At 46.5% G+C, this 24,010-nt stretch overlaps 1 protein-coding gene across 1 annotated transcript in view; it reads left to right on the plus strand.

Moving 5' to 3' along the window:
- The window catches only part of RAD52 (RAD52 homolog, DNA repair protein), a 110,609-nt gene that overhangs the window by 57,261 nt on the left and 29,338 nt on the right, over positions 1-24,010 (plus strand). Inside the window, exons 5-8 of the mRNA XM_068272890.1 lie at positions 1,049-1,116; positions 3,833-3,951; positions 8,975-9,050; positions 16,555-16,778. Of these exons, the coding sequence (XP_068128991.1) occupies positions 1,049-1,116; positions 3,833-3,951; positions 8,975-9,050; positions 16,555-16,778 (487 nt within the window). The remainder of the gene's footprint in view (positions 1-1,048; positions 1,117-3,832; positions 3,952-8,974; positions 9,051-16,554; positions 16,779-24,010) is intronic.

The raw sequence follows: 24,010 nt of genomic DNA on the forward strand, positions 1-24,010 counted from the left end.
GACAGTTGGAAAACATAGAAAAATGCACCCTGTATGTATTTAGAGAGTTTTGCATGTTTAATGCCTCCTCTTTTGTGTCTAATCACAAGTTGTAATTTGATCTCTCCCCTGTGTCACCTGACTTCCATGGCAGAGATGGCAGATAAGCTCATTTGAACGCACAGGCTGTTAATATGTCTGCTTACGTGAATCAGTTAGTAGAAAAAGTGCAGATTTATTTTAGGATTTGTATCAGCTGTAACAAAGGTTTTTTTTTAAAGGTTATTATGCTGTTGCTTATTTTTTTAGAGTAGAGCGGCGTCCAGAGTTCAGGTTCGCTTTAAGGTTGGGCACCGCTGGGAGGTTAAGGTTAGGTACCATCAGGAGGGTCTTGGGGCTCGGCATCAGTAAAGGTAGGGTTCTGTGTGAGAGTAGCACTAGGTTAGGTCATAGTAAAATATCAGTGACGATTACCAATATTTTACTATTGAAATTAAGAAGTAGAATATCTGTGATTTTACCGATATACTACTAGTGGCAGTATCCCGCACCATTTCTTCCAGACGCCATTTTACATGTACGCTTTGCAGAGTTTTATTAGTATTGATTTAAAGAGACACTGAAGCGAAAAAAAAATGATGATATTATGATTTGCATGTGTAGTACAGCTAAGAAATAAAACATTAAGATCAGATACATCAGTCTAATTGTTTCCAGTACAGGAAGAGTTGAGAAACTCCAGTTGTTATCTCTATGCAAACAAACCATTAAGCTCTCCGACTAAGTTAGTCATGGAGAGGGCTGTTATCTGACTTTTATTATCTCAACTGTTCCTGGACTATTTACTTTTCCTCTGCCAGAGGAGATGTCATTACTTCACAGACTGCTCTGAAAGAATCATTTTGAATGCTGAGTGTTGTGTAATCTGCACATATTAGAGAATAATGCAATGTTAGAAAAAACACTATATACCTGAAAATAAAAGTATGAGAATATTTTCTTTGCTGTTAATCTTCTAGTAATTATTCATAGTACACAACCAATTCATTATGCCTTCTTTCTTAAACAGATTTTGTGGACCTGAGTAATGGAAAGTTTTATGTTGGAGTGTGCGCTTTTGTCAAAATCCAGCTGAAGGTAAAGATCATTGTATTTCATGTTCACTCTTAATTTATCTTAATATATCTACTTTGAAAAGCAAACTTGTCTGTTTGAAATTAGTTACTAAACCTCAAATGAGGTTATTTTAGGAAGTCTAAATATGATAGCTTTTCACCTTTATAGAACTTACTTAAAGACTTGATCCTACCTCCATTGCATGCCTATGTTTTTATCCATGTCCATGACCAGAATATTTTCACCCTCTAGCAACGGAATGACTTCTTTAATTTTTCTATTTTCTCAGCTTTTTATCTCGCTAACCTGCAAGAGTTTTTCCGCCTAAACTATGATTTACACACTGCTTGAGAAACATACAATTGAATTTCACAGGGCTAAACATCTACGATGAACCCCATTTATATAAATTGGTTATATTGTACTGTATGTTGTCTTAAAGAGAACCTGAGCGGAAGCTTGGGTTAAAAAAGGCGATTTCCTTAAAGAGAGGGAAGCCTCAGGATTCTATTGAGGCTTCCCTCCGAGCTCCAATGTCCCAACTTAAAGAGAAACTCCGACCAAGAATTGAACTTTATCCCAATCAGTAGCTGTTACCCCCTTTTAGAAATCTATTCCTATTCACAAACAGACTATCAGGAGGCGCTGTATGGCTGATATTGTGGTGAAACCCCTCCCACAAAGAAATTCTGAGTACGTACTCTTGGCAGTTTCCTGTCTGTGAACCTTGCTGCATTCTGGGAAATAACTGTTTACAGCTGTTTCCAACTGCCAAAAAAGCATGCAGCAGCTGCATCACCTGCCAACAGTAAAAACGGCACCATGTAATAAATGTCAGAATGTAAATCACTGTTAAATCGTGGAGAAAAAAGCAGAGTGAGAGCCGGGAGCCCAATCTAGCGTAATATAGTTAGGTCACCAGGACAGTACAGTATATAAAAGGCAAGAAGTATACTCACAAACAAGGGTTGCTTGGTGAGGCAACTACTCATCAGCGCTTGTGGGGAAGTACCGTCCCCACTCGGCCTTGTATGGTATGATGCTGGTCGCTGCTCCAAAAAAAGGATTCTGTGGTTCTCCCCTAAAACTAAGGGGTAAACGCTAAGCACTGTAAGAACTGGAGGCGCTCGTTTCTAATGTTAAGTGTACAGAGATCTCCAAAAGGCCGTATCCAACAATAACTTATGTGGTGTCATACCTTTTAGGGTTCCTGTTATAGATATATAAATCAGGATTCAGATAAAAAGTTCAAAAATATTTATTTGTGCACTCGACGACGCGTTTCACAGTAAAAACTGCTTCCTCAGGTCAGCAACGTGCCTTTAAAAAACAAACAGCAGCACTCAGAAATGATACAGATATTGTGTTAAAACAAAACGATAATAAATCTATATATGAGAATCATCAAAAGTTAAAAACAAATATGTAAAAGGTAGGACACCACATAAGTTATTGTTGGATACGGCCTTTTGGAGATCTCTGTACACTTAACATTAGAAACTAGCGCCTCCAGTACTTACAGTACTTAGCGTTTACCCCTTAGTTTTAGGGGAGACCCACAGAATCCTTTTCTTGGAGCAGCGACTAGCATCATACCATACAAGGCCGTATGGTGCCTCCAGTTCTTACAGTACTTAGAATGTAAATCAGGGATTCAAAAAAATTTACAATGGGTAAACACTAACTAAATCATTTATACATAATTATTGTAAAAATGAAGCACTTTTTTATTACATTATTTTCACTGGAGTTCCTCTTTAAAACAGTTTTGGCTCAGGTACACTTTAATAATTTACCACACCTTGACCTACAAAGAAAATCCCATAAAATAAAAATCATGAAAATGTAAAGATAATGCCATTTTTCTGACAGGAAGTGCAGATTATCTCAAGGTGCTTTAAGTGCATCTTATTTCGAACATTGTTTAAATGTATAACAGAGGCGCCAGCAGGATAAAAGTCAATAAAATCTTTAAAAGTGATTGGAGGAAATGGTGGACTTGCCTCCCAAAAGCAGACAAGAGATCCTGTCTTCATATAAATCAATACATTTATTATACGGTACCCCAAATAACAGTGCAACGCGTTTCGCAGGTCAAGCCCGCTTCATCAAGCAAACAGAATGGGGACAACAGGATTTCTGTAGTATTGAGTTTAGCGCCTCAATACTACAGAGATCCTGTTGTCCCCATTCTTGCCTGATGAAGCTGGCTTGACCTGCAAAACGCGTTGCACTGTTATTTGGGGTACCGTATAATGTATTGATTTATATGAAGACAGGATCTCTTGTCTGCTTTTGGGAGGCAAGTCCACCACTTCCTCCAAGCACTTTTAAAGATTTTATCGACTTTTATCCTGCTGGCGCCTCTGTTCTACATTTAAACATATTGTGTCCACTCCTGGTGGAGGGGAGTGCTACCCCCTTTCTTGTTTCTTTACTACAGAGAGCGACTTCTTATTCCTGAGTGAGGACAGGTCTAATCTCCTCACCTGCCTATACAGTGGTTGCCTGAATGGTAACCCATGTTAGTGAGTATAATTTTTCTTACTAAACCACTTACCAATTGTCTATAACATACTACACCATATTGGGCTCGCGGTTTTCCTATTTTATTTCGAACATTATTAAGCAAAATAAATCGCCACTGGAATATGTAAAATTGTAGTGGTGAAGAGATACATTTTAGAATACATTTCAATTAAAATGCTCAATTTCACCCCCTTTTTGCTCCAACCAGGATGGTTCTTACCATGAAGATGTTGGCTATGGTGTCAGTGAGGGGCTGAAGTCTAAAGCTTTATCTTTGGAGAAGGCACGGAAGGAAGCTGTCACAGATGGATTAAAGAGAGCGCTTAAGTACGTGAGAGAGAGTCCCAGTTTCTGTACATGAGACATCTTACCCTTTTCTGACTCTGTGCCAAATCTGAACTGCGCAAACATTTCAGATGCTGACTGGAATTAGTACCTGGAGTTTAACTCCTCTGCAGCCACCTAACGCTGATGGGCAGTTGCAGAGTGGCTCCCCCAGGACTGCCTAACGCCGATTGGTGTCATGGCGGTCTTGCGAGATTTGGCAGGGAACGAGCGCTCGTTAACTGCACGGGGACACAGGAGGCGGCCGCAAACAGCCTGCCAGCCGCGATCGGAGCGGGCAGGCTGTAAAAGGTATAAAAAAGTAAAATAACCATGTGTACAGAGCTGCTGTCTATCACAGTGCTGTACAGAATAACGGCCAGTCACTTAATTGTCCCTCTGATGGGCTCACAATCTAATGCCTATCATAGGCATATCTGTCGTAATGTAGGGCCAATTAACCTTCCTGGCGGTAAGCCCGAGCTGAGCTCGTGCTATGCCACGCAGGAGGATTTCTCAGGCCCTGCTGGACCGATTCGCATAATTTCTTTTTTGGTACACGCAGCTAGCACTTTGCAAGCTGCGTGTACTGCCCGATCGCTGCGCCCCACCACCCCCCCCAGACCCCGTGCGCTGCCTGGCCAATTAGTGCCAGACAGCGCTGAGGGGTGGATCGGGACTCCCTTAGACGTCATGACGTCCATGGCCACGCCATGGCGACAGGGGAAGCCCTTCAGGAAATCCCGTTCTTTGAGGCGGGCGGGGGGATGTCGCTGTACAGCAGCTATCATGTAGCGAGCCCTAGGCTCGCTACATGATTTAAAAAAAGAATTTAAAAACCAGTGCTGCGCTGCGCCCTGGCGGTTTCTAATAGACCGCCAGGAGGGGGAGGGGGGTAGTAAAATTGAAAAGAAAAACACAGCAGCGATCAGAGACCACCAAAAGAAAGCTCTGTTGGTGGCAAGAAAAGGGGGTCGAATTGTAAGCTGTATGGCAGCACAATAAACTGTTAAAGCTGTGCAGTGCTGAATTGTAAAAAATCGCCTGGTCACTAGGTGGGTGTAAGCCTGTGGTCCTCAAATGGTTAAACTCAGTAAAAATTATTCATTATTTAATTTTTCAGTGTCCATTTTCTAGAAATTCTGCTAAAACAAACCTTCAGAATTTAGATTTCCATTTATTGTAATTGTTTTGGTTCACTTTGAAGATCTTTTCCCCAGATCTTTCTATCATCTTTGTTAGTACATAATCTGTCTGATCATGGGTGGCCAAAGATTTATAGATTTGATCGGTCTATGGCTTGATAAACAAAAGGAGTCTAGTGGCCATAGTTACGGTGCATCCGGTACTTTGGGCAGTTCTTCAAAAGGTCAGAATAGGCCATGGTCTTAGGCAGTTGGGTTTTAAAGAGGAGGTTACTGCATATGGAAGAGGAAGCTGCAAATGCAATAGGAAGGCAGCAAATTAGGAGCAATACATAGAAGAACAGAGCTGCTGTTTAACCTTCCTGGCAGTAGCCCCGTAGTTCGTGGTAAGCCGCGCAGGAGGTTTTCTCAGACCCTGCTGGGCCGATTTGCATAATTTTTTTTTGCTGCACGCAGCTAGCACTTTGCTAGCTGCGTGAGCACACCAATCGCCGCCGCTCCGCGCTCGATCGCCCCTATGCACCCCCCCTAAGACCCCATGCGCTGCCTGGCCAATCAGTGGCAGGCAGCGCTGAGGGGTGGATTGGGACTCCCAATGATGTCACGACATCGATGACGTCATCCCGCCCGTCGCCATAGCGACGGGGGAAGCCCTCCAGGAAATCCCGTTCATTGAACGGGATTTCCTGATCAGAGATCGCCGGAGGCGATCGAAGCGGGGGATGCCGCTGCAGGGTTCTCCCCAGAAATTTTTTTCAGCCGGGTGGCATGAAAAAGTAGCCGGGTGGGGAAGTAAGGGCCCTTTTTCACTAGGTAGTGCGATCGCAAATGCGCTGCGATCACGCAACCTACAATTTACACTACCCGTGATTGCTCCATATAGATGCTGGGAACGGATCACGATCGCCCGACAATTGTGATTCCGAAAAATACGACGCATGCTAGTGGGAAATGAGCACCGCGATTTACATGTTATCACGGTGCTCATCAAAACGGCTGCGATCCGCTTTCTGAAGCGGATCGCAGGTAGTGGAAAAGGGCCCTAAGGTCATGCTGGGTGGAAAAGAAGGGTAACACCAAAGTGGTGTGGGTGGGTAAGTCAGGCTGGTGGGTTGAGTAAGTGGGTAGGTAGGTCTAGGGTAGGCTTGTGGTCAGGCTAGTGGGGAGGTGGTCAGGCTGGTGGGGTGGGTGGTCAGGTTGGTGGGCTATTGGGGAGGTGGTCAGGCTTGTGGGCTAGTGGGGTGGGTGGTCAGGTTGGTGGGCTATTGGGGAGGTGGTCAGGCTGGTGAGCTAGTGGGGTGGTGATTGGGCTGGTGGGCTAGTGGTCAGGTTGGTGAGCTAGTGGGGAGGTGATTGGGCTGGTGGGGTGGGTTGTCAGGCTGGTGGGCTAGTGGTCAGGCTAGTGAGCTAGTGGGGTGGTGATTAGGCTGGTGGGCTAGTGGGGAGGTGGTCAGGCTAGTGGGGTGGTGATTGGGCTGGTGGGCTAGTGGGGAGGTGGTCAGGCTGGTGGGCTAGTGGGGAGGTGGTCAGGCTGGTGGGCTAGTGGGGAGGTGGTCAGGCTGGTGGGCTAGTGGGGAGGTGGTCAGGCTGGTGGGCTAGTGGGGAGGTGGTCAGGCTGGTGAGCTAGTGGGGAGGTGGTCAGGCTGGTGGGCTAGTGGGGAGGTGGTCAGGCTGGTGGGCTAGTGGGGAGGTGGTCAGGCTGGTGGGCTAGTGGGGAGGTGGTCAGGCTGGTGGGCTAGTGGTCAGGCTAGTGGGTTAGTGGGGTGGGTTGTCAGGCTGGTGGGCTAGTGGGGTGGTGATTAGGCTGGTGGGCTAGTGGGGTGGTGATTAGGCTGGTGGACCAGTGGGGAGGTGGTCAGGCTGGTGGGGAGGGTGTGCAACTCACCTCGCCCCCCACAGATACAGCTGGCTCCCCGGGCTCTCGCAAACCTTAAGTGGGGGCGGCAGCGTGCTTTGCTCAACCAGCTCCTCAGGTTTAGTAAAAACACAGAACGATTTAAAAAAAACACCTCAGTGTTCTCCCCAGGCTGCGAGCAGTGTGGAGTAGGGGAATGCCCACAAGTGCAGTAGCTGGGGTCCAGCCTCAATCCCCCCTCCCTCTCCCCCCGCTCAACCAGCTCCTCAGGCGGTGGCAAATCCAGCGTCACTGTGGCTCTCGGCTGTCTCAAACGCTAGAGCACAAGCCTGCCGCCTGATTCACGTTGTCTCCTGTCCTCTCCCCGATGCTGCACATACTTTTTAGTGTGCACAGCATCGGAGAGAGGACATCCGAGACAATGTGAATCCGGCGGCAGGCTTGTGCTCTAGCGTTTGAGACAGCCGAGAGCCAGTGACGCTGGATTTGCCACCGCCTGAGGAGCTGGTTGAGCGGGGGGTGAGGGAGGGGGGATTGAGGCTGGACCCCAGCTACTGCACTTGTGGGCATTCCCCTACTCCACACTGCTCGCAGCCTAGGGAGAACACCGAGGTGTTTTTTTAAATCGTTCTGTTTTTTTTTTTTTTTTTAATTCCCTGCAATAGCTAGCTCCCAAATAGCCCCCGACAACCCGTCCGCAACTTCATTCATATGGCTTTAGATTGCACGGCCTGTCAGCCTGTTACATACGCATACTTATAGGCTTGACAGTGTCCGTGCACGCAGCCTCAATGCGCGCCTCTGAACTGTGTCGGCTGCCTCGCTGGCGCGCCGCCTCCTCTGTCGTTCTGCATGGAGGTCTCTGAAGAGACAGTCTTCAGCCCCTGCGCTGGTCCCGCCTCTACTGCTCGGCCAATTAATGCACAAGCTCGCCGGGAAGCGCGAGATCTCGTGCACGGAACTGTGTAGCTTCAGGAGCAGCGAGAGTGCCCAGCGCCGGTGATGACAACTGGAACGCAGCCAGCCGGGCGGTAATTGAATTTACCCAGGTGGCCCGCCCACTTGTTTGATCCTGGGGAGAACACTGCCGCTGCACAGCGGCTATCATGTAGTGAGCCCTGGGCTCGCTACATGATTTAAAAAATTTTTTTTTTTAAAGAGAACCTGAGGTGTGTTTAAAGAATGTTATCTGCATACAGAGGCTGAATCTGCCTATACAGCCCAGCCTCTGTTGCTATCCCAAACCCCACTAAGGTCCCCCTGCACTCTGCAATCCCTCATAAATCACAGCCGTGCTGTGAGGCTGTGTTTACATCTGTAGTGTCAGTCTCAGCTGCTCCCCCGCCTCCTGCATAGCTCCGGTCCCTGCCCTCGTCCCTTCCCTCCAATCAGCAGGGAGGAAAGGGATGCAGGCGGGGACTGGAGTTCTGCAGGAGGCGGGGAGAACAGCAGACTGACACTATAGAGATAAACACAGCCAGCTCTGACAAGCTGTTTGTCAGCAACGTGGCTGTGATTTGCAGAGTGCAGGGGGACCTTAGGGGGGTTTGGGATAGCAACAGAGGCGGGGCTGTATAGGCAGATCCAGCCTCTGTATGCAGATAATTTTCTTCAAACCCACCTCGGGTTCTCTTTAAGAAGACTGCTGCGCTGCCCCCTGGCGGATTTTAATAGACCGCCTGGAGGGTTAAGGGAGCTGTGCATACCATAAAATAGATGTTACACATGGGACAATCGGGCTGCATATAGAATGGGGGGAGGATCTGCTTTGTATACAAGGGATAGCTAGAATATATTGATGGGGCCAAAAGATATTTTGCCTAGGGGTCGAAACTGCATATAGTCAGCCTTCCTTGTCCATGCACAGGCTTTATTGTGATCAGACAGGGACTCTTATGCTGGGAACGTTTTAAAGTTCTTGCCGAGTCCTAAAGGATTGTGTTCTTTTCAATGTTTGTTTCGTGTCTGGTTGCTTTTTAAAACCATTTTCCTTTTATAAAGCAGTAATGATACACTTTTACCATAGGTGCTTTGGAAATGCTCTTGGGAACTGTATCATGGATAAAGATTATCTCCGGGCTGTCAACAAGTTGCCTAAGCTGGTATCAGTATGAGTTCTATGTTTTGTGGCCACAGTGGTCCCTGTTTAATATTGTTTTTTTTATTTAGTTATTTCCTTATTTAAAGTTTTAATAAGTAAGTACCGTATTTTTCGGACTATAAGACGCACTTTTTCTCCTCAAAAAGTGTGTGGGGGGGGGGGGGGGGAGTCAGTGCGTCTTATAGTCCGAAGGTTCCCCCCACCACTTTCCTACTTTGCCGTCATGTGTTAACTGAGCCCCCCCCCTTGGTGTCCCCGTGTGCCATCTGCCCTCCTGTTCCTCCTTAGTCTCCTCCTTTTTTCATTTCCTGGCCCCCCAGTCCCCTTCTGGTATGGTATATACCGGTACTTGGCACGATCAGTGATGTCTCCCGGACCTCCTTGCAGCCATCCCATCCAGTCCCCCTCTCGCAGCTCCAGCTGATTCTGCCCTGTGCGCTGCCTCCAGGCTCCATGTGGCCAATCGGGGAGCACTGCAAGCCAGTTTACGATGTCTCCGGGACCTCCATGCAGCCATCCAGTCCCCCTCATCGTGGCTTCAGCTGATCCTGCCCTGCTACCAATCAGGAGGGAGCGCTGCAAGCCAATCACGGGGGAGCCGATGGTCTTGGAGGCGGGACCATGGCTCCATCATTGGGCCAATCACTGCACTTGCTCAGTAGCAGCGAGTGCAGTGATTGGCCCACTGGAGGAGCCATGGTCCCGCCTCCGAGACCATCGGCTCCCCCGTGATTGGCCCGCGTGGCGCCTGAAAGCTCGTTAGTAACCGGTATCCTGCGGTTTGCTCGTCCTAAGCCTGGCCGTGCTCATGGTGTGCTGGAGTGACCTGGACGCTACTTGGTGCACATGGAGCTAGGAGAGGACGAGCCAGGGCCTCATCAGCACATCAACAACGGCAAGTCCCTGGTTGTCGTATTTAGTGAGCAGCAGTCTTCTGGTGCTGCATGGCTGCGGTCATGAGGACGTCTAATTGGTACTGTACTGTCCTTTCAGTTCCAGCATGTCTGGCATGACAAGACTCAGCTGGAGCGGCGGTGAGGAGGGATGGGATGGCTGCATGGAGGTCCCGGGTGTCTGGATCTAGGACATCCTTTATCGTGCCAAGTACTGTATATAATACTTGCCAGAAGGGTACAGGGCCAGGTGGTGAGTCAAGGTAGGACACTGGGGACACAGGAGGAGAGGGGGGGGGGAAGATGGCACATGGGATACCAGACAGAGGTGGCACAGGGGATTGAGGACACACACACACACACACACACGGCACATAGAGGTCCAAGGAGGACACAGGCAGCAGATGACACACTTGGGACACCAGACATAGGGCGCAAGAAGGCAGATGAGACACAGGAGGACACCAGAGACACAGGGGGACAGCATCAAAGAAGGACAGAGGGGACACAGGATACCGAGAAGAACATGGTGACATAGTAGGACAAGAAGCAAAGGAGGACACGCGGACTGAAGCAGTCATCAGGGAGACACGGAGATACAGGGGGAAGAGGAGGTCATATGGGGGGCAAAGGAGGACCCAGGAGGAACAGAGAATGACACAGGAAGTTGAAGAAAGGCACAGGGTGGATAAAAGGGGGTGGGATAATAACTAGGGGGATGGAGGGGAGATGTTCCAGAAGTTGCCCCTTCACCATGGATGCACCAGGTTTAGTATATTTTTTTCCCCCCCTGGTTTTTGCCCTCTAAACCTAGGTGCGTCTTATGGTCAGGAGCGTCTTATAGTCCGAAAAATACGGTAATATAAAATTCACGTCCACATATGAGCTTAAAGTGAACCTAAAGCCACACAAAAAAAAAAACGAGATGAACTCACCTGGGGCTTCCCTCAGCCCCCTGCAGCCGATCGGTGCCCTCGCAGCTCCGCTCCGATGCCTCTGCACCCGCCGGCGAACACTTCCGGTTTGGCCGTCACCGGCCGACAGGCATGGGAACGCGAGTGATTGTTCGCGTTCCCAGCCTGTATATCGCCCCCTATGCTGCTTTTGCTGCATGCAGTACTGACACTGTGCAAAGAGCTGTTGGCCATACCAATGAATCAAATTACTGTTCAGTAAAAGTCAGACTATCTGCAAAACAGTATTCCAGTCTGAATGCATTTCGTAAACAGTACAGGTTATCTATACATGGAGAGACAAAAACTCTTATGTAGTCGATCTAAATGAACCTTTAAAAGCCCTAAATGGGGAAAAAAGCATTTCAACTTACAGTATTGCTTAAACTACAAAATATTTTTTTATATTTTATCACCTCCATGTTTCTAAGAAAAATCCATAATGCATCACTGCAGGACAGCGGTCAGAGCCATGTAGGTTTTTTTTTTTTTTTTTTTCCCCCCTTTCATGGCATGAGTAAATCTAGAACTGCTGGTTTATAGAACAACTATATATTTTAGTTGTATGGACTACTTTTAAAAAAGAAGAAAGGGGACAGGGCAATTGTGAGGGATGTGAGGAGAGAGGGAGAACAGGGAGGGGTAATAGGGGGAAGGGAGGTTCCTAATAATGTTGTCCATTGCTTGACCTTGATCATAAAGATCAAGTTGGCTTTGTACCTGGTAGACCGGCCCCTAACACAATTTTTAGGGCTATTTAAGTGATTAAAACTGTACACCACAAGGTTTGTCTGGCCTTAGACATTTAAAGTTTCCTGGGATTACCTGCTGCAGGTGCTAGGCAAATGGCGTTTTGAGCACTCTTTTATCACGTGGAGTAAAGTACTTCGCTCCTTCAGCCCAGGTTCTTTTGTGCTGGATTTACCTCGGCTCCCTTCTGTATATCAAGGGGCACTCGCCAAGGCTGCCCCTTTTCTCCTATTGTATTTGTATTAGCATCGGAGCACTTAGCAATTGCAATCACTAAAGGCTCAGTTATAATTCAGGCAGATTTCTAAGAGTGCAGGTGTCAAGATTGCCAACATCCAACTACATTTAAAACTATTAGCAGATGACTTGTTGCTGTTTTTTACCATTACCATCATCTTGACAGCTATTCCTGCACAATTGAGTGTTCTTTCTAAGTTTTCCTCCGTTTCAGGTCTACACATAAGTGTGAGTCAGGGTATGTTCCACTGTAACATTGCATGTTCACCTCAGGTAATCACATGCAATTTTTCTGAAAATAGAAAAAAGGCATGGTATTTTATATGGGTTTTTTTTAGGCAATTTACATGTTATGCCAAGTGACAACATAAGTTTCTTTTTCCGGTAAGAAAACACACATAGAAATTTGCGTTATATGCGAAAAATCATATACAGAACGTGAAAAAAAAATTCAGCAGGTTTTGTTATTTGTTTTTTGCATACAACGAATGTAAACAAAAATCATTGGTTTTCATGTAATGTGAATTTTCATTGTGAAAATTTGCAGTAAAATTGCACATATGGAAACATAGCCTAAATCTGAGGTTATAACTGTTACCCTGGATGAATTTACATTGGCATAATTTAAATCAAACACCCTTTTGTACGGTCTCTCACTTAATTAGTATACTTAGGAATCAAGCTAACATCTAAATATCAAACACTATTTCAATATAACTACTGTCCCCTGGCTAAAATAATCTCTAGGTGTTTAGCCAATTGGGGAGTCCAGGGCTGAGGATTCGGAGTCGAGGATTCGGAGCAATTTTTGGGTACCTGGAGTCGGAGACAAATTGCACAGACCCCAACTCCTAATGAATTTAAACTGTAATTAAAATAGAAAATATGATAAAATGTTCTATTTCTCAGATAATAGTCATCATAAATTATATATACAGTAATAGCTGTGCGTAGCCCACAAAAATGAAATAAACCAATCAAAAATAGTTACTTGTGCTGCTTCAATAAAGCAGTCCCTGTATTTTTTAAGTCAGATATACACATCTGATTGTGACTGTACAGTATATATGATGTGTACACAGGAATCTCTAAGGGCCCTTTTCCACCAGCGCGTTTGCGCTGGCTGAATCGCAAAAACGCAAACCGCTAGCGATTTTACAATCGCTACGGTTTGCTTTTTAACATAGGAATCGCGGTAGGTCATTTCCACTACCGCGATTCGTTTTTGTCGGGAACGCGAACGCGCGGCGGAGCGATAATTGCCGCGATTTTGCTATGCAGTGCATAGCATAGCAAAATCGCGGCCGCGAACGTCGGGGAATCGCCGCTAATTGCGATTCAGCAATCGCTAGCGTTCAGCGTGAACGCTAGCGATTGCTAGTGGAAAAGGGCCCTTATATATGTTACGGCCAGAACCCGAAGTTTGGCCACTTCTAGTTCTGGCCGGCCACTTCGGGTTCTGGCCGGCCAATGCGCGAAGTGGCCGCTGCGCTGCAGCCAATGTTAGAAATGGAATGATTCCTCTGACATTAATGTATCTTCTGGCCGCAGCGCAGCGGCCAAACGTATAACAACTTAGTTCATTTAATGCAATTCAGCCGGCGGCAATGTAACAATTCAAGCCGCCGGCTTTTTCTCTGCCTCTCTCTCCTCCTCTGCCTCTCTCTCTCCTTCTCCCCCCCCCCCCCCCCCCCCCGCCTCTCTCGCTCTCTCCTATGGACAGCCGGGCGGGGACACGAGTGTCCCCCCCGGAGTCGTTCGTCGCGGCAGGGGAATCCTGCCGTTCTTGCAGAGCGGGTGCTGGCAGAAGCGATGTCTGCAGCCTCCCCGCTCTGCTTTCCTGGTGCGACGAACGACTCCCGGGGAGACGCGTGTCCCCGCCTGCTGCCCATAAGAGGAGGAGAGAGAGGCAGAGAAAAAGCCGGCGGCTTGAATTGTTACATTGCCGCCGGCTGAATTGCATTAAATGAACTAAGTTGTTATACGTTTGGCCGCTGCGCTGCGGCCAGAAGATACATTAATGTCAGAGGAATCATTCCATTTCTAACATTGGCCGCAGCGCAGCGGCCACTTCGCGCATTGGCCGGCCAGAACCCGAAGTGGCCGGCCAGAACTAGAAGTGGCCAAACTTCGGGTTCTGGCCGTAACATATATACTAAATACCATCTATCTATGCTGTAAGAATAAAGCCAGATGTGTAGCTGTGTCACTGATAGAGATGGTCAATGAGGTGCAAATAATTCTGCGTTGATGCAGGATTATGCAAATTTATGCACTCCTGCTCATGAAATCAAATAATTTGATATGTTGTTAAAATCTGGTTTTGTGACTAAGAATTAAAGGGTACCTGAGACGGATGAAAAGAAAACTTTATACAAACCTGGGGCTTCCTCCAGCCTCCTTCAGGTTAATCAGTCCCTCGCTGTCGTCTTCCACCACCTGGATCTTCTGCTAGGAGTCCTGGTAATTCAACCAGTTAGTGCAGTCCGGCCGCGTGCAGCTTCCACAGCCAGGAGCGTTCTGCATTTGCGCTATAGTGTTGCGCAGGTGTAGTTCATTCCTGCGCCGGACTGGCTAAGTGCCTGGACATATAGCCAGGGCTGTGGAGTCGGTACAAAAATCCTCCGACTCCTTGGTTTATGTAACCACGACTCCGTCTTCAACTCCGACTCCGGGTACCCAAAATAGCTCCTCGACTCCGACTCCTTAGTCTAATACTTAACAGGGCTGCGGATTTTGTACAAAAATCATCCTATTCCGACCCCCGACTCTGACTCCTCAGTTTACGAAACCACGACTCCGACTCCGGGTGCCCAAAACTGCTTCGACTCAGACTCCACAGCCCTGCATATAGCAGCAGATCCAGGTGGCGGAGAAGGACAGAGGGACTGATTAGCCTGAAGGGGGCTGGAGGAAGCCCCACGTATGTATAAAACTTTCATCTGTCTCAGGTTTACTTTAAAGGGACCCTTAACTGATAGGGATAGGGAACAATACCAGTTTCTTGGCAGTCCTGCTGATCTCTTTGGCTGCAATAGTGGCTGAATCACACACCTGAAACAAGCATGCAGCTAATCAAGTATGACTTCAGTTAGAGTACCTGATCTGCATGCTTGCTTCTGGGCTGTGGCTGAAAACATTAGACATACAGGATCAGCAGGAGAGTCACGCAACTGGTATCCTTTTAAAATAAAAAATCCATACCCTTTTCCGTTTAGGTTCCCTGGTTCAGATTGTACATGAAGAATGTGTAATAGAGAAAGAACCCCCCTCATTCTCCTGCAGAGTACCTGCGCATCACTCTTACATGTACCAAGTTACATTGCCTAGGGCCTGATAGATGTTCTTTGTTCCTGTCTGAACCTTCTACAAGTACTCTTACCAAGGACTAGTTTTAGGCCTTGTTCACATCTATGCAGCGCAGATGGCCCTGCAATCGGAATGCAACGCATACGCTGCACTGCTGATCCCATCCATTGACAGTGAATGGGTCAGCCCTGCGCTTGCAGGCAGAATGCATGTAGTACGCAAGCAAATCGTACTGCTGCGCAGCGCATTTGATGTGAACGGTAGAAGGGCTGTCTATACCCTGCTGCCATTCTTGCATGTTACCACATCATACGTGCTTCCAAATGCGCACGGAAGCGCGTATGATGTGAATGAGGCCTCAGTCTATGACTAAAAGTATTATGCTGGGCATACACAGATCGATTTTGCTGCTCGATTCTCCCGCCCGACCGATTCCCCACTCAATTCCACAGGTGGTTCTCTTATCTTCCGCTTGTTTTTCTTATCTTTTTTCCATTGTCCTAATTGCGGAATTGAGCGCGGAAACGATCGGGCGGGAGATCGGATATGTCGGAAATTATCTATCGAGCCATCTAAATGGCTCAGAATCGAACCGTGTATTCCCAGCATTGGAGGCAGAAGATCAGCTGGATAGCCAGGTAACTGGTATTGTTTAGCAGCGAATAAATATGACAGCCTCCATATCCCTCTCAGTTCAGTTGTCTTTTAAAATTTCTAAGCGTTGGCAGTTAAGAGATGCATTTTATGTTACATACTTTCAATCAACAAGATTGTAATATGCAAATTAGAGGAGTCAGAGTCAGTGAAATACTAACCTGGGGAGTCGGAGGATTTTTGCACTGACTCCACAGCCCTGGTGGAGTCAGCATTTAAAGTACTTCGCTGGTACTGGGTCCCGGCAAAATAAGCTCAGTTGTCTGGAGCTAGTTCAGTCCTTTGTTTTCATGGGTGCTGGACCAGGGGCGACATGCTATGTCTTGGATCTATCGACTAATTAATTTCCTACTAGGTAGGACATTAGCCAAAGAACCTTGTTCTGCATTTTTGCATTGATATGCAAATTTGTGCATGCAGGTTTCCACAGCATGCAAAAATTTGCATACAAACTTGGATTTTAATACAAAAAACTGAACCCTGCCTTAGAATTGCTGGACAAGCCTGACTAGTCCACAACATTTTCAGCTATTTTCCCTGAACGAGTCTGGCTCGTCCATACCGCCAGGGGGGCTATAGATGTGAGAGTAGGTACGTAGGCTGAGCTTTCAGCTCTGATCATAGCTGCTTGAGTTCTGTTTCTTTTGTGTCCTTTACAGTAAAGAAACACATGTTCTGGTATTCCCATTAATGAGTCAGTCCATTACAGCCTCCTCCTGACATTGATGCTGCACACACCAAGCGACAGGACTTTGATGCGTCCTTGGAAAAGGCACGGTACAACAGCCTCCTGCAGGAGCAGAAACTAATTGACAAGAGTCACCAGGAGACAACTGACAAGCAGCTGTCAGCGCTACGTGACCAATCTCCTGAAAAGCAGCATGAAGATGACAGTAGAAAGAGTAATCACGATTCGTACCAAAGCAAATCAAGGTATGCAGAAACCGCCCTTTAGTGTCTGTTTCACAGAATACAGAGGAAAGTTGCAGGACTGATGCAATAGCGAAGCTATGTCTAGTGAGGGCCTGCAAGCCCCACCTTGCTGCCATGTCGGTGTTCTCCCCAGAAATTTTTCCAGCCGGGCGGCATAAAATAGTAGCCGGTTGGCATGAAAAAGTAGCCGGGTGGGGCAAGTTGAGAGAATGCAAGGCCGGTGCTTATGTGTGCAACTCTGCTTACAGAATAGGAGGAGGTGAGCCGATGACAGCCGGGTGCTCACCGAAACTAGCCAGGTGTAGCACCCGGCTAAAAGAGCCTGGGGAGAACACTGCATGTTTAGTTCTTAACCACTTGCCGACCGCCTACTACCTAAGGACGTCGGCAAGGTGGCTCCCCCAGGACCGCGTAACGCCGATCGGTGGCGGCACCGGGGGGACTAGTTAGCCAGGCATTGCGTGCATCGACCAGCATTAGGCTCCGCCAATCCATGACGTCAACCTGCCGGTTAATTAGCAGCGCCGGCGGGTTGTTAACCCTCCGATCTCGCCGTTAGTAAATGTATAATACACTTTGTTAAGCTAACAAAGTGTATTATACTGGCTGCCTCCTCCCCTAGTGGTCCCAGTGATCGAGCGACCACCAGGGGAGGAGGCAGCCCTTTTACTAAACACACACACACACACACACACATCCTGCCCCCGATCGCCCACAGCACCCCTCAGACCCACCCCTGATCACCCCCTCAGACCACTGTTTGCACCCAATCACAACCCCTAACCACCCATCAATCACCCCCTGTCACTATCTGTCAACGCTAATTTTAGATTAGACTCTAATCAGCCTCCTAGGGGCCCCTGATCACCCCCCCGTGTACTGTATACATCTATTCTCCCCCGTAATCACCCACTGATGACCTGTCAATCACCCCCTGTCACCACCTTTCACTGCCACCCATCAGATCAGACCCTAACCTGCCCCTTACGGGCACCTGATCACCCGCCCACACCCTCAGATAACCTGAAGACCCGCCCTCAGATCACCTCCCAAATGCATTGTTTACATCTATTTTCTCCTCTAATCACCCACTGATCACCCATCATTCACCCCCTGTGACCACCTGTCACTGCTACCCATCAAATCAGACCCTAATCTGCCCCTTGCGGGCACCCAATCACCCGCCCACACCTTCAGATCGCCCTCAGACCCCCCCTGATCACCTCGCCAGTGCATTGCTTGCATCTATTCTCCCCTCTAATCACACCCTGATCACCTATCAATCACCCCGTCACTGCTACCCATCAGATCAGACCCTAATCTGCCCCCTGCGGGCACCTAAACACCAGCCCACACCCTCAGGACCCCCCCCCCCCCCCCGATCACCTCCCCAGTGCATTTATTGCATCTATCCTCCCCTCTAATAACCCCCTAAGAAACCCATCAATCACCTCCTGTCACCCCCTAGAACTCCTACCCATCAGATCAGGCCCTAATCTGCCCCTTGCGGGCTTCTGATCACCCGCCCACACCCTCAGATCCCCCTCAGAACACCCCCGATCACCCCCCTGTCACTATCCTAGTGATCTAAAAACAGTGATCAGTGAAAACTGTCACTTTTTTAGTATCACTAGTGTTTACAGTTAGGCCAGTTATTTAGCTAGGGCCCTTCGTTGGGTAGTTAGCGTCAGTTAGCACCCAGCCCACCACACCGCAGTTACTAATTTGTTGCTGATTAGCATCATAGGTGTGGCTAATCAGCATTGCTACTATATAGTATCTGTAAGTGATCATTACTGATCACAGTCAGATCTATATTAGGGTCACTAGGATACACTAAAAACACAGTATTTGATCGATCGCCTGCACTTGCATTCTGCCCGCCCCACTGCAGTGACAGAATTTTTTTTTCTGATCACTGCAAAAACACTGTACAATAGCTGTGGCGCTGTAAAGATCAGTGTTGATTTATTTTATTTTATTTTTATTTATTTTTAATATCAAAACTCCGTGTCCACAGCTTTCTACTTCACAAGTACTCCCTTTTACTAGGTAGGTGCTCTTTTTCCTGGGTAGTTTTAGAGGAATACCCCCTAAATTTAGCAGTCCACCATGGCAAAAAAAGGTGTATTCCGCTGAAGAGGCCGCCGAGATTCTGGCCCAGTGGGATGAGTGCGATTGGGAAGCCTCATCCGACGAATCATCCGGGTCAGAATATGAACCGGTGAACAGCAGTGGCTCTCTGACCGATAGCAATGACGAGGTTGAGGTCCCAGTTAGAGCCAGGCGTAGCACACCCCATGTCACTGGACCGCAGGTGGCGCAGGATCAGACTCGAGGGCAGCAGAGTGGTGCTAGCGCTGATCCGAGGTTTCTTGGTGAGGCATGCACCAGCAGTGTAGCTTCTGGACCTAGCACCAGTACTACCATAGGCCATGGTGAAGTAGCAAGCACCAGCATGGTAGTAGAAACTGGTTCGGTGGCACGTGCATTAAGACCCGAGTCGTAGCCACCAGCAAAACGGGCCCGTACTACCTATAGTCTGCCAGGGGTGCTGGCAAATCCTAATTGGCAATCCCCTGGTTCCGCCGCACCCGTACTGCCCCCTTTCACCGCCCAGTCTGGAGTCCAGGTGGAGACAGATAATCTAGGATCGGCCCTAGACTTTTTTCATCTGTAGTTCACCGTGGATCTCTACGACTTAATTGTGGCTGAGACCAACCGTTATGCCACACAATACGCAACCGCCAATCTGAGAAGCTACCATGCCCAGCCTTTTCGGTGGAAACCACTCCAAGTTTCCAAACTTAACATTTTTTGGGGCCTTCTACTTAAAGGGGAACTTCAGCCTAAACAAACATACTGTCATTAAGTTACATTAGTTATGTTAATTAGAATAGATAGGTAATCTAATCTCTTACCGACCCCGTTTTAAAAGAACAGGCAAATGTTTGTGATTCATGGGGGCTGCTATCTTTTTGGTTGAAAGGAGGTGACAGGGAACAGGAGACACAGTTCCAACTGTCCTGTGTCCTGATCACCCCTCCCAGCTGCACGTGCTAGGCTTCAAATGTCAAATTCAAAATGTAAAAAAAAAAAAAAATTGCACCAAAACAGCAGAACGAGAACAACATCAGTAATCCCATCATGCTTTGCACAACATTAGGGGAAAAATGCCTGGGCAGTTTTTTTCTGTGCAGCTAAAAATGAGGCTTGTATAAGAGAAAAAAAGGTCTGATGCTGTGAAACAGTTAAAGAAACACCAGGCCTTTCCAGTGCTGCTGAGTCAATTTTAAGCCTGGAGGTTCACTTTAACATGGGTCTAGTCAAAAAGAATGTATTGCGGTCTTATTGGTCTACACACCCAATACATCACATGCCCATGTTCTCTGCTGCCATGTCCAGGTCACAATTTGAGAACATCCTACGCTTCCTGCACTTCAGTGCCAATACAACCTGTCATCTAAGAGGCCACCCTGCTTATGACCGGTTCCACAAAATTCGGCCCCTCATAGACCACCTGTCATCAAAATTTGCAGATGCTTATACCCCTGAAAAGTCATTTTGAGGCATTTGGTTTCCAGACTACTCCTCACGGTTTTGGGCCCCTAAAATGCCAGGGCAGTATAGGAACCCCAAAAGTGACCCCATTTTAGAAAGACACCCCAAGGTATTCCGTTGTGATGAGTTCATAGAAGATTTTATTTTTTGTCACAAGTTAGTGGAAAAGGACACTTTGTGAAAAAAAACAATAAAAATCAATTTCCGCTGACTTGTGACAAAAAAGAAAATCTTCTATGAACTCACCATACTCCTAACGGAATACCTTAGGGTGTTGTCTTTCTAAAATGGGGTCACTTGTGGGGTTCCTAAACTGCCCTGGCATTTGAGGGGCCCTGAACCGTGAGGAGTAGTCTAGAAACCAAATGCCTCAAAATGACCTGTGACATCCTAAAGGTACTCATAGGACTTTGGGCCTCTTATCGCACCTAGGCTGCAAAAAAGTGTCACACACGTGGTATCGCCGTACTCAGAAGAAGTAGTATAATGTGTTTTGGGGTGTATTTTTACACATACCCATGTTGGGTGGGAGAAATATCTCTGTAAATGGACAATTGTGTGTAAAAAAAAAAATCAAAAAATTGTCATTTACAGAGATTTCTCCCACCCAGCATGGGTATATGGAAAAACACACCACAAAACACATACTACTTCTCCTGAGTAGGTGATACCACATGTGTGGCACTTTTTTGCAGCCTTGGTGCGCTAAGGGGCCCAAAGTCCTATGAGCACCTTTAGGCTTCACAGGGGTGCTTACAATTTAGCACCCCCCAAAATGCAAGGACAGTAAACACACCCCACAAATTACCCCATTTTGGAAAGTTGACACCCCAAAGTATTCAGAGAGGGGCATGGTGAGTCCGTGGCAGATTTCATTATTTTTTTGTCACAAGTTAGCAGAAATGGAAACTTTTTTTATTTTTGTCACATAGTGTCATTTTCCGCTAACTTGTGACAAAAAATAAAATCTTCTATGAACTCACCATGCCTCTTAGTGAATACTTTGGGATGTCTTCTTTCCAAAATGGGGTCATTTGGGGGGTATTTATACTATCTTGGAATTCTAGCACCTCATGAAACATGACAGGTGTTTAGAAAAGTCAGAGATGCTTCAAACTGGGGAAATTCACTTTTTGCACCATAGTTTGTAAATGCTGTAACTTTTACCCAAACAAAAAAAAATCCAGTGTCTATTTATTGATCAAAGACATGTAGCACAATAAATTTAGACAAGAATGTATATAGAAATTTTACTTTATTTGAAAAATGTCAGCACAGAAAGCTAAAAAAAAAATCATTTTTTTGACAAAATTCATGTCTTTTGATGAATATAATAAAAACTAAAAATCACAGCAGCAATCGAATAGCACGTAAAGAAAGCTGTATTAGTGATAAGAAAAGGAGGTAAAATTCATTTAGATAGTAGGTTGTATGACCGAGCAATAAACCGTAAAGCTGCAGTGGTCTGAATGGGAAAAAGTGTCTACAGCTGATACAATTCCCAAAATAAATCTGCACTGTCTACTTCCTGATTCATGAAAGCAGACATATTGTTAACATCCTGTGCTTTCAAATGAGTTTTTCTGCCATCTCTGCCAAGGCAGTCATGTGACACAGGGAGAGATCAAATTACAACTTGTGATTAGACACAAATTGCACGGTGGGGGGATTTAAACAGGCTAAACTCTCTAAATACATACAGGGTGCATTTCGCTATGCTTTCCTTCTGTCCTGTGCAAGAGTTCAGGTCCACTTATAAGAGCAACTCCTGATTTGGGTATTTTGTATATGCTAATATAGTTTATCAACCAAAGTTTTCAGTGCAACAGTAGTACAGAGCCACACGTTATAGATATTGGGGACTGATGTGCAGGGAACTGATGTGATGTTTCCATGGTAATAGATATTTGAATCTATTAAATTGTGACCATTAGTATGTTTGTGGAGATAAGTGAACCACCACGGACATTATTTTTTGTTCATTCTACGCTCATTACTAAACTTACTGTGAACGGCTCCTAGTTTATAAATAGAAGACATTCACACTTTTCACTCTGCAAAGGATCCGCGGGATGTGTTGCAGTAAGAGGACCACATTTCTGTGCAGTCCTTGATAACCCTGGGCAGGCGGATGCGTTTTTCCATATAGCCTATGGGGGTAATGCATCTGCCCCCCCGGCCTGTGTCCCCTCGCCACTCGGTCCCTGTACTCAGCTCGGTGGCCGGCTGAAGCATGGGTATCTTCATTGGGCTGCAAAAAACCAATAGGAATACTCAGTAATGGAGAATTCTCATTCTCATGGACCAATGAATATGCTCCCTCATACACTTTAAACAAGACTGCTGTCTCTCTGTACATACAAATAGATTTTAATTACAGCCTTGGCTGCATGAAGATCACAGGACATAGTTAAAAACTGTTTGCTTAAAAACAATAGTACCTGGCCAGGATATGCGCGCTTTTATCTATAGAGGGACCAGATCTGGTTATCTGCAAGGTGTAATCGCCCAGCCGCAGCCTATGCAGAAAACACAAAGCAACCAAGATCTGTTTGTCCTCATCCACCACCTGAACACCACACACACTGTGTTATTGTAACATACACCGGCCTCCCTGGGACCACTGTGTTAAATGACTGCAGTTCTTTATGGCCTTTAACTTCCACAGACAACTGAGGCTACTATTGCAAACAACTTGCGGGCAGACAGTTCAAACATAGGCATTGGCGTGCAGGGGCTAGCAGCTTGGAGCAAACGTTTTTTTTCCCCACTGCTTCAGAACTTCTTACAGCTTGTCAGCATATTATACTTGCGCAAATTAGATGGTAAGCTCCTGCTTACACGACCTTCCATTACCGCAGTGCACTGGGTGTTAGAAACTTCCTCTGCTGCTTGAGTTGGCCATATCCTCCGTCCATGTAGGCCTCAGCGCTGTCAGCACAATGTTTCCCATAGGAGCTCGGTCAGTGTATCCAGCGTTACATGTGGGGACACCGCGCGAGCACTCCGGCGGTAGCCACGCCCACCGACGCGTTTCGCCCCGCCCACGGGGCATTGACAGTGCATTTCAAGTAGAAACAAGTGATATTGAATTAATAACAACCAGTGAGGACACCAAGAGGGACGCATTCCTTCCATTGTTTAGAGAGCACAAGCTGTTAGTACTCAAATCCCTTAGAAGGAGATGGAATATCTCCATCCTGAAATCCTACATTAAAAAGTGGTCTAACACCCAGCATTTCAACTTTGCTTTAAAAGATTGCTTACAGCTTATAAACTATTATGCCAGATTTTTTTTTTTAGCAGAAATTCACTGAATGGATTAAACATGACATTTTAGTGCTGCATTTAGCTAGAAATGCTCCTCGTGCTTGCTTGTTTAGTTACAAATGTATCTATCTACAATGTAACAAACAAACACTGCTCTGAGAGAACAAAGAGAGCTTCCCTGGCAGGCTTTTCAAAGGTCTATTTGTATTCCAAATAAAGATACATTTGTAACTACAGATAAGATCGGATGCGGATTCCTAGTTAAATCCAACACTAAAATGTCATGTTTAACCCATTCAGTGAATTTCTGCTTAAAAAAAAATCTGGCATAATAGTTTGTAAGCTGTAAGCAATCTTTTAAAGCAAAGTTGTAATGCTGGGTGTTAAACCGCTTTAAAGTA

The sequence above is a fragment of the Hyperolius riggenbachi genome, chromosome 3, assembly GCF_040937935.1.
Source record: "Hyperolius riggenbachi isolate aHypRig1 chromosome 3, aHypRig1.pri, whole genome shotgun sequence".
In the NCBI taxonomy this organism is placed as follows: domain Eukaryota; kingdom Metazoa; phylum Chordata; class Amphibia; order Anura; family Hyperoliidae; genus Hyperolius; species Hyperolius riggenbachi.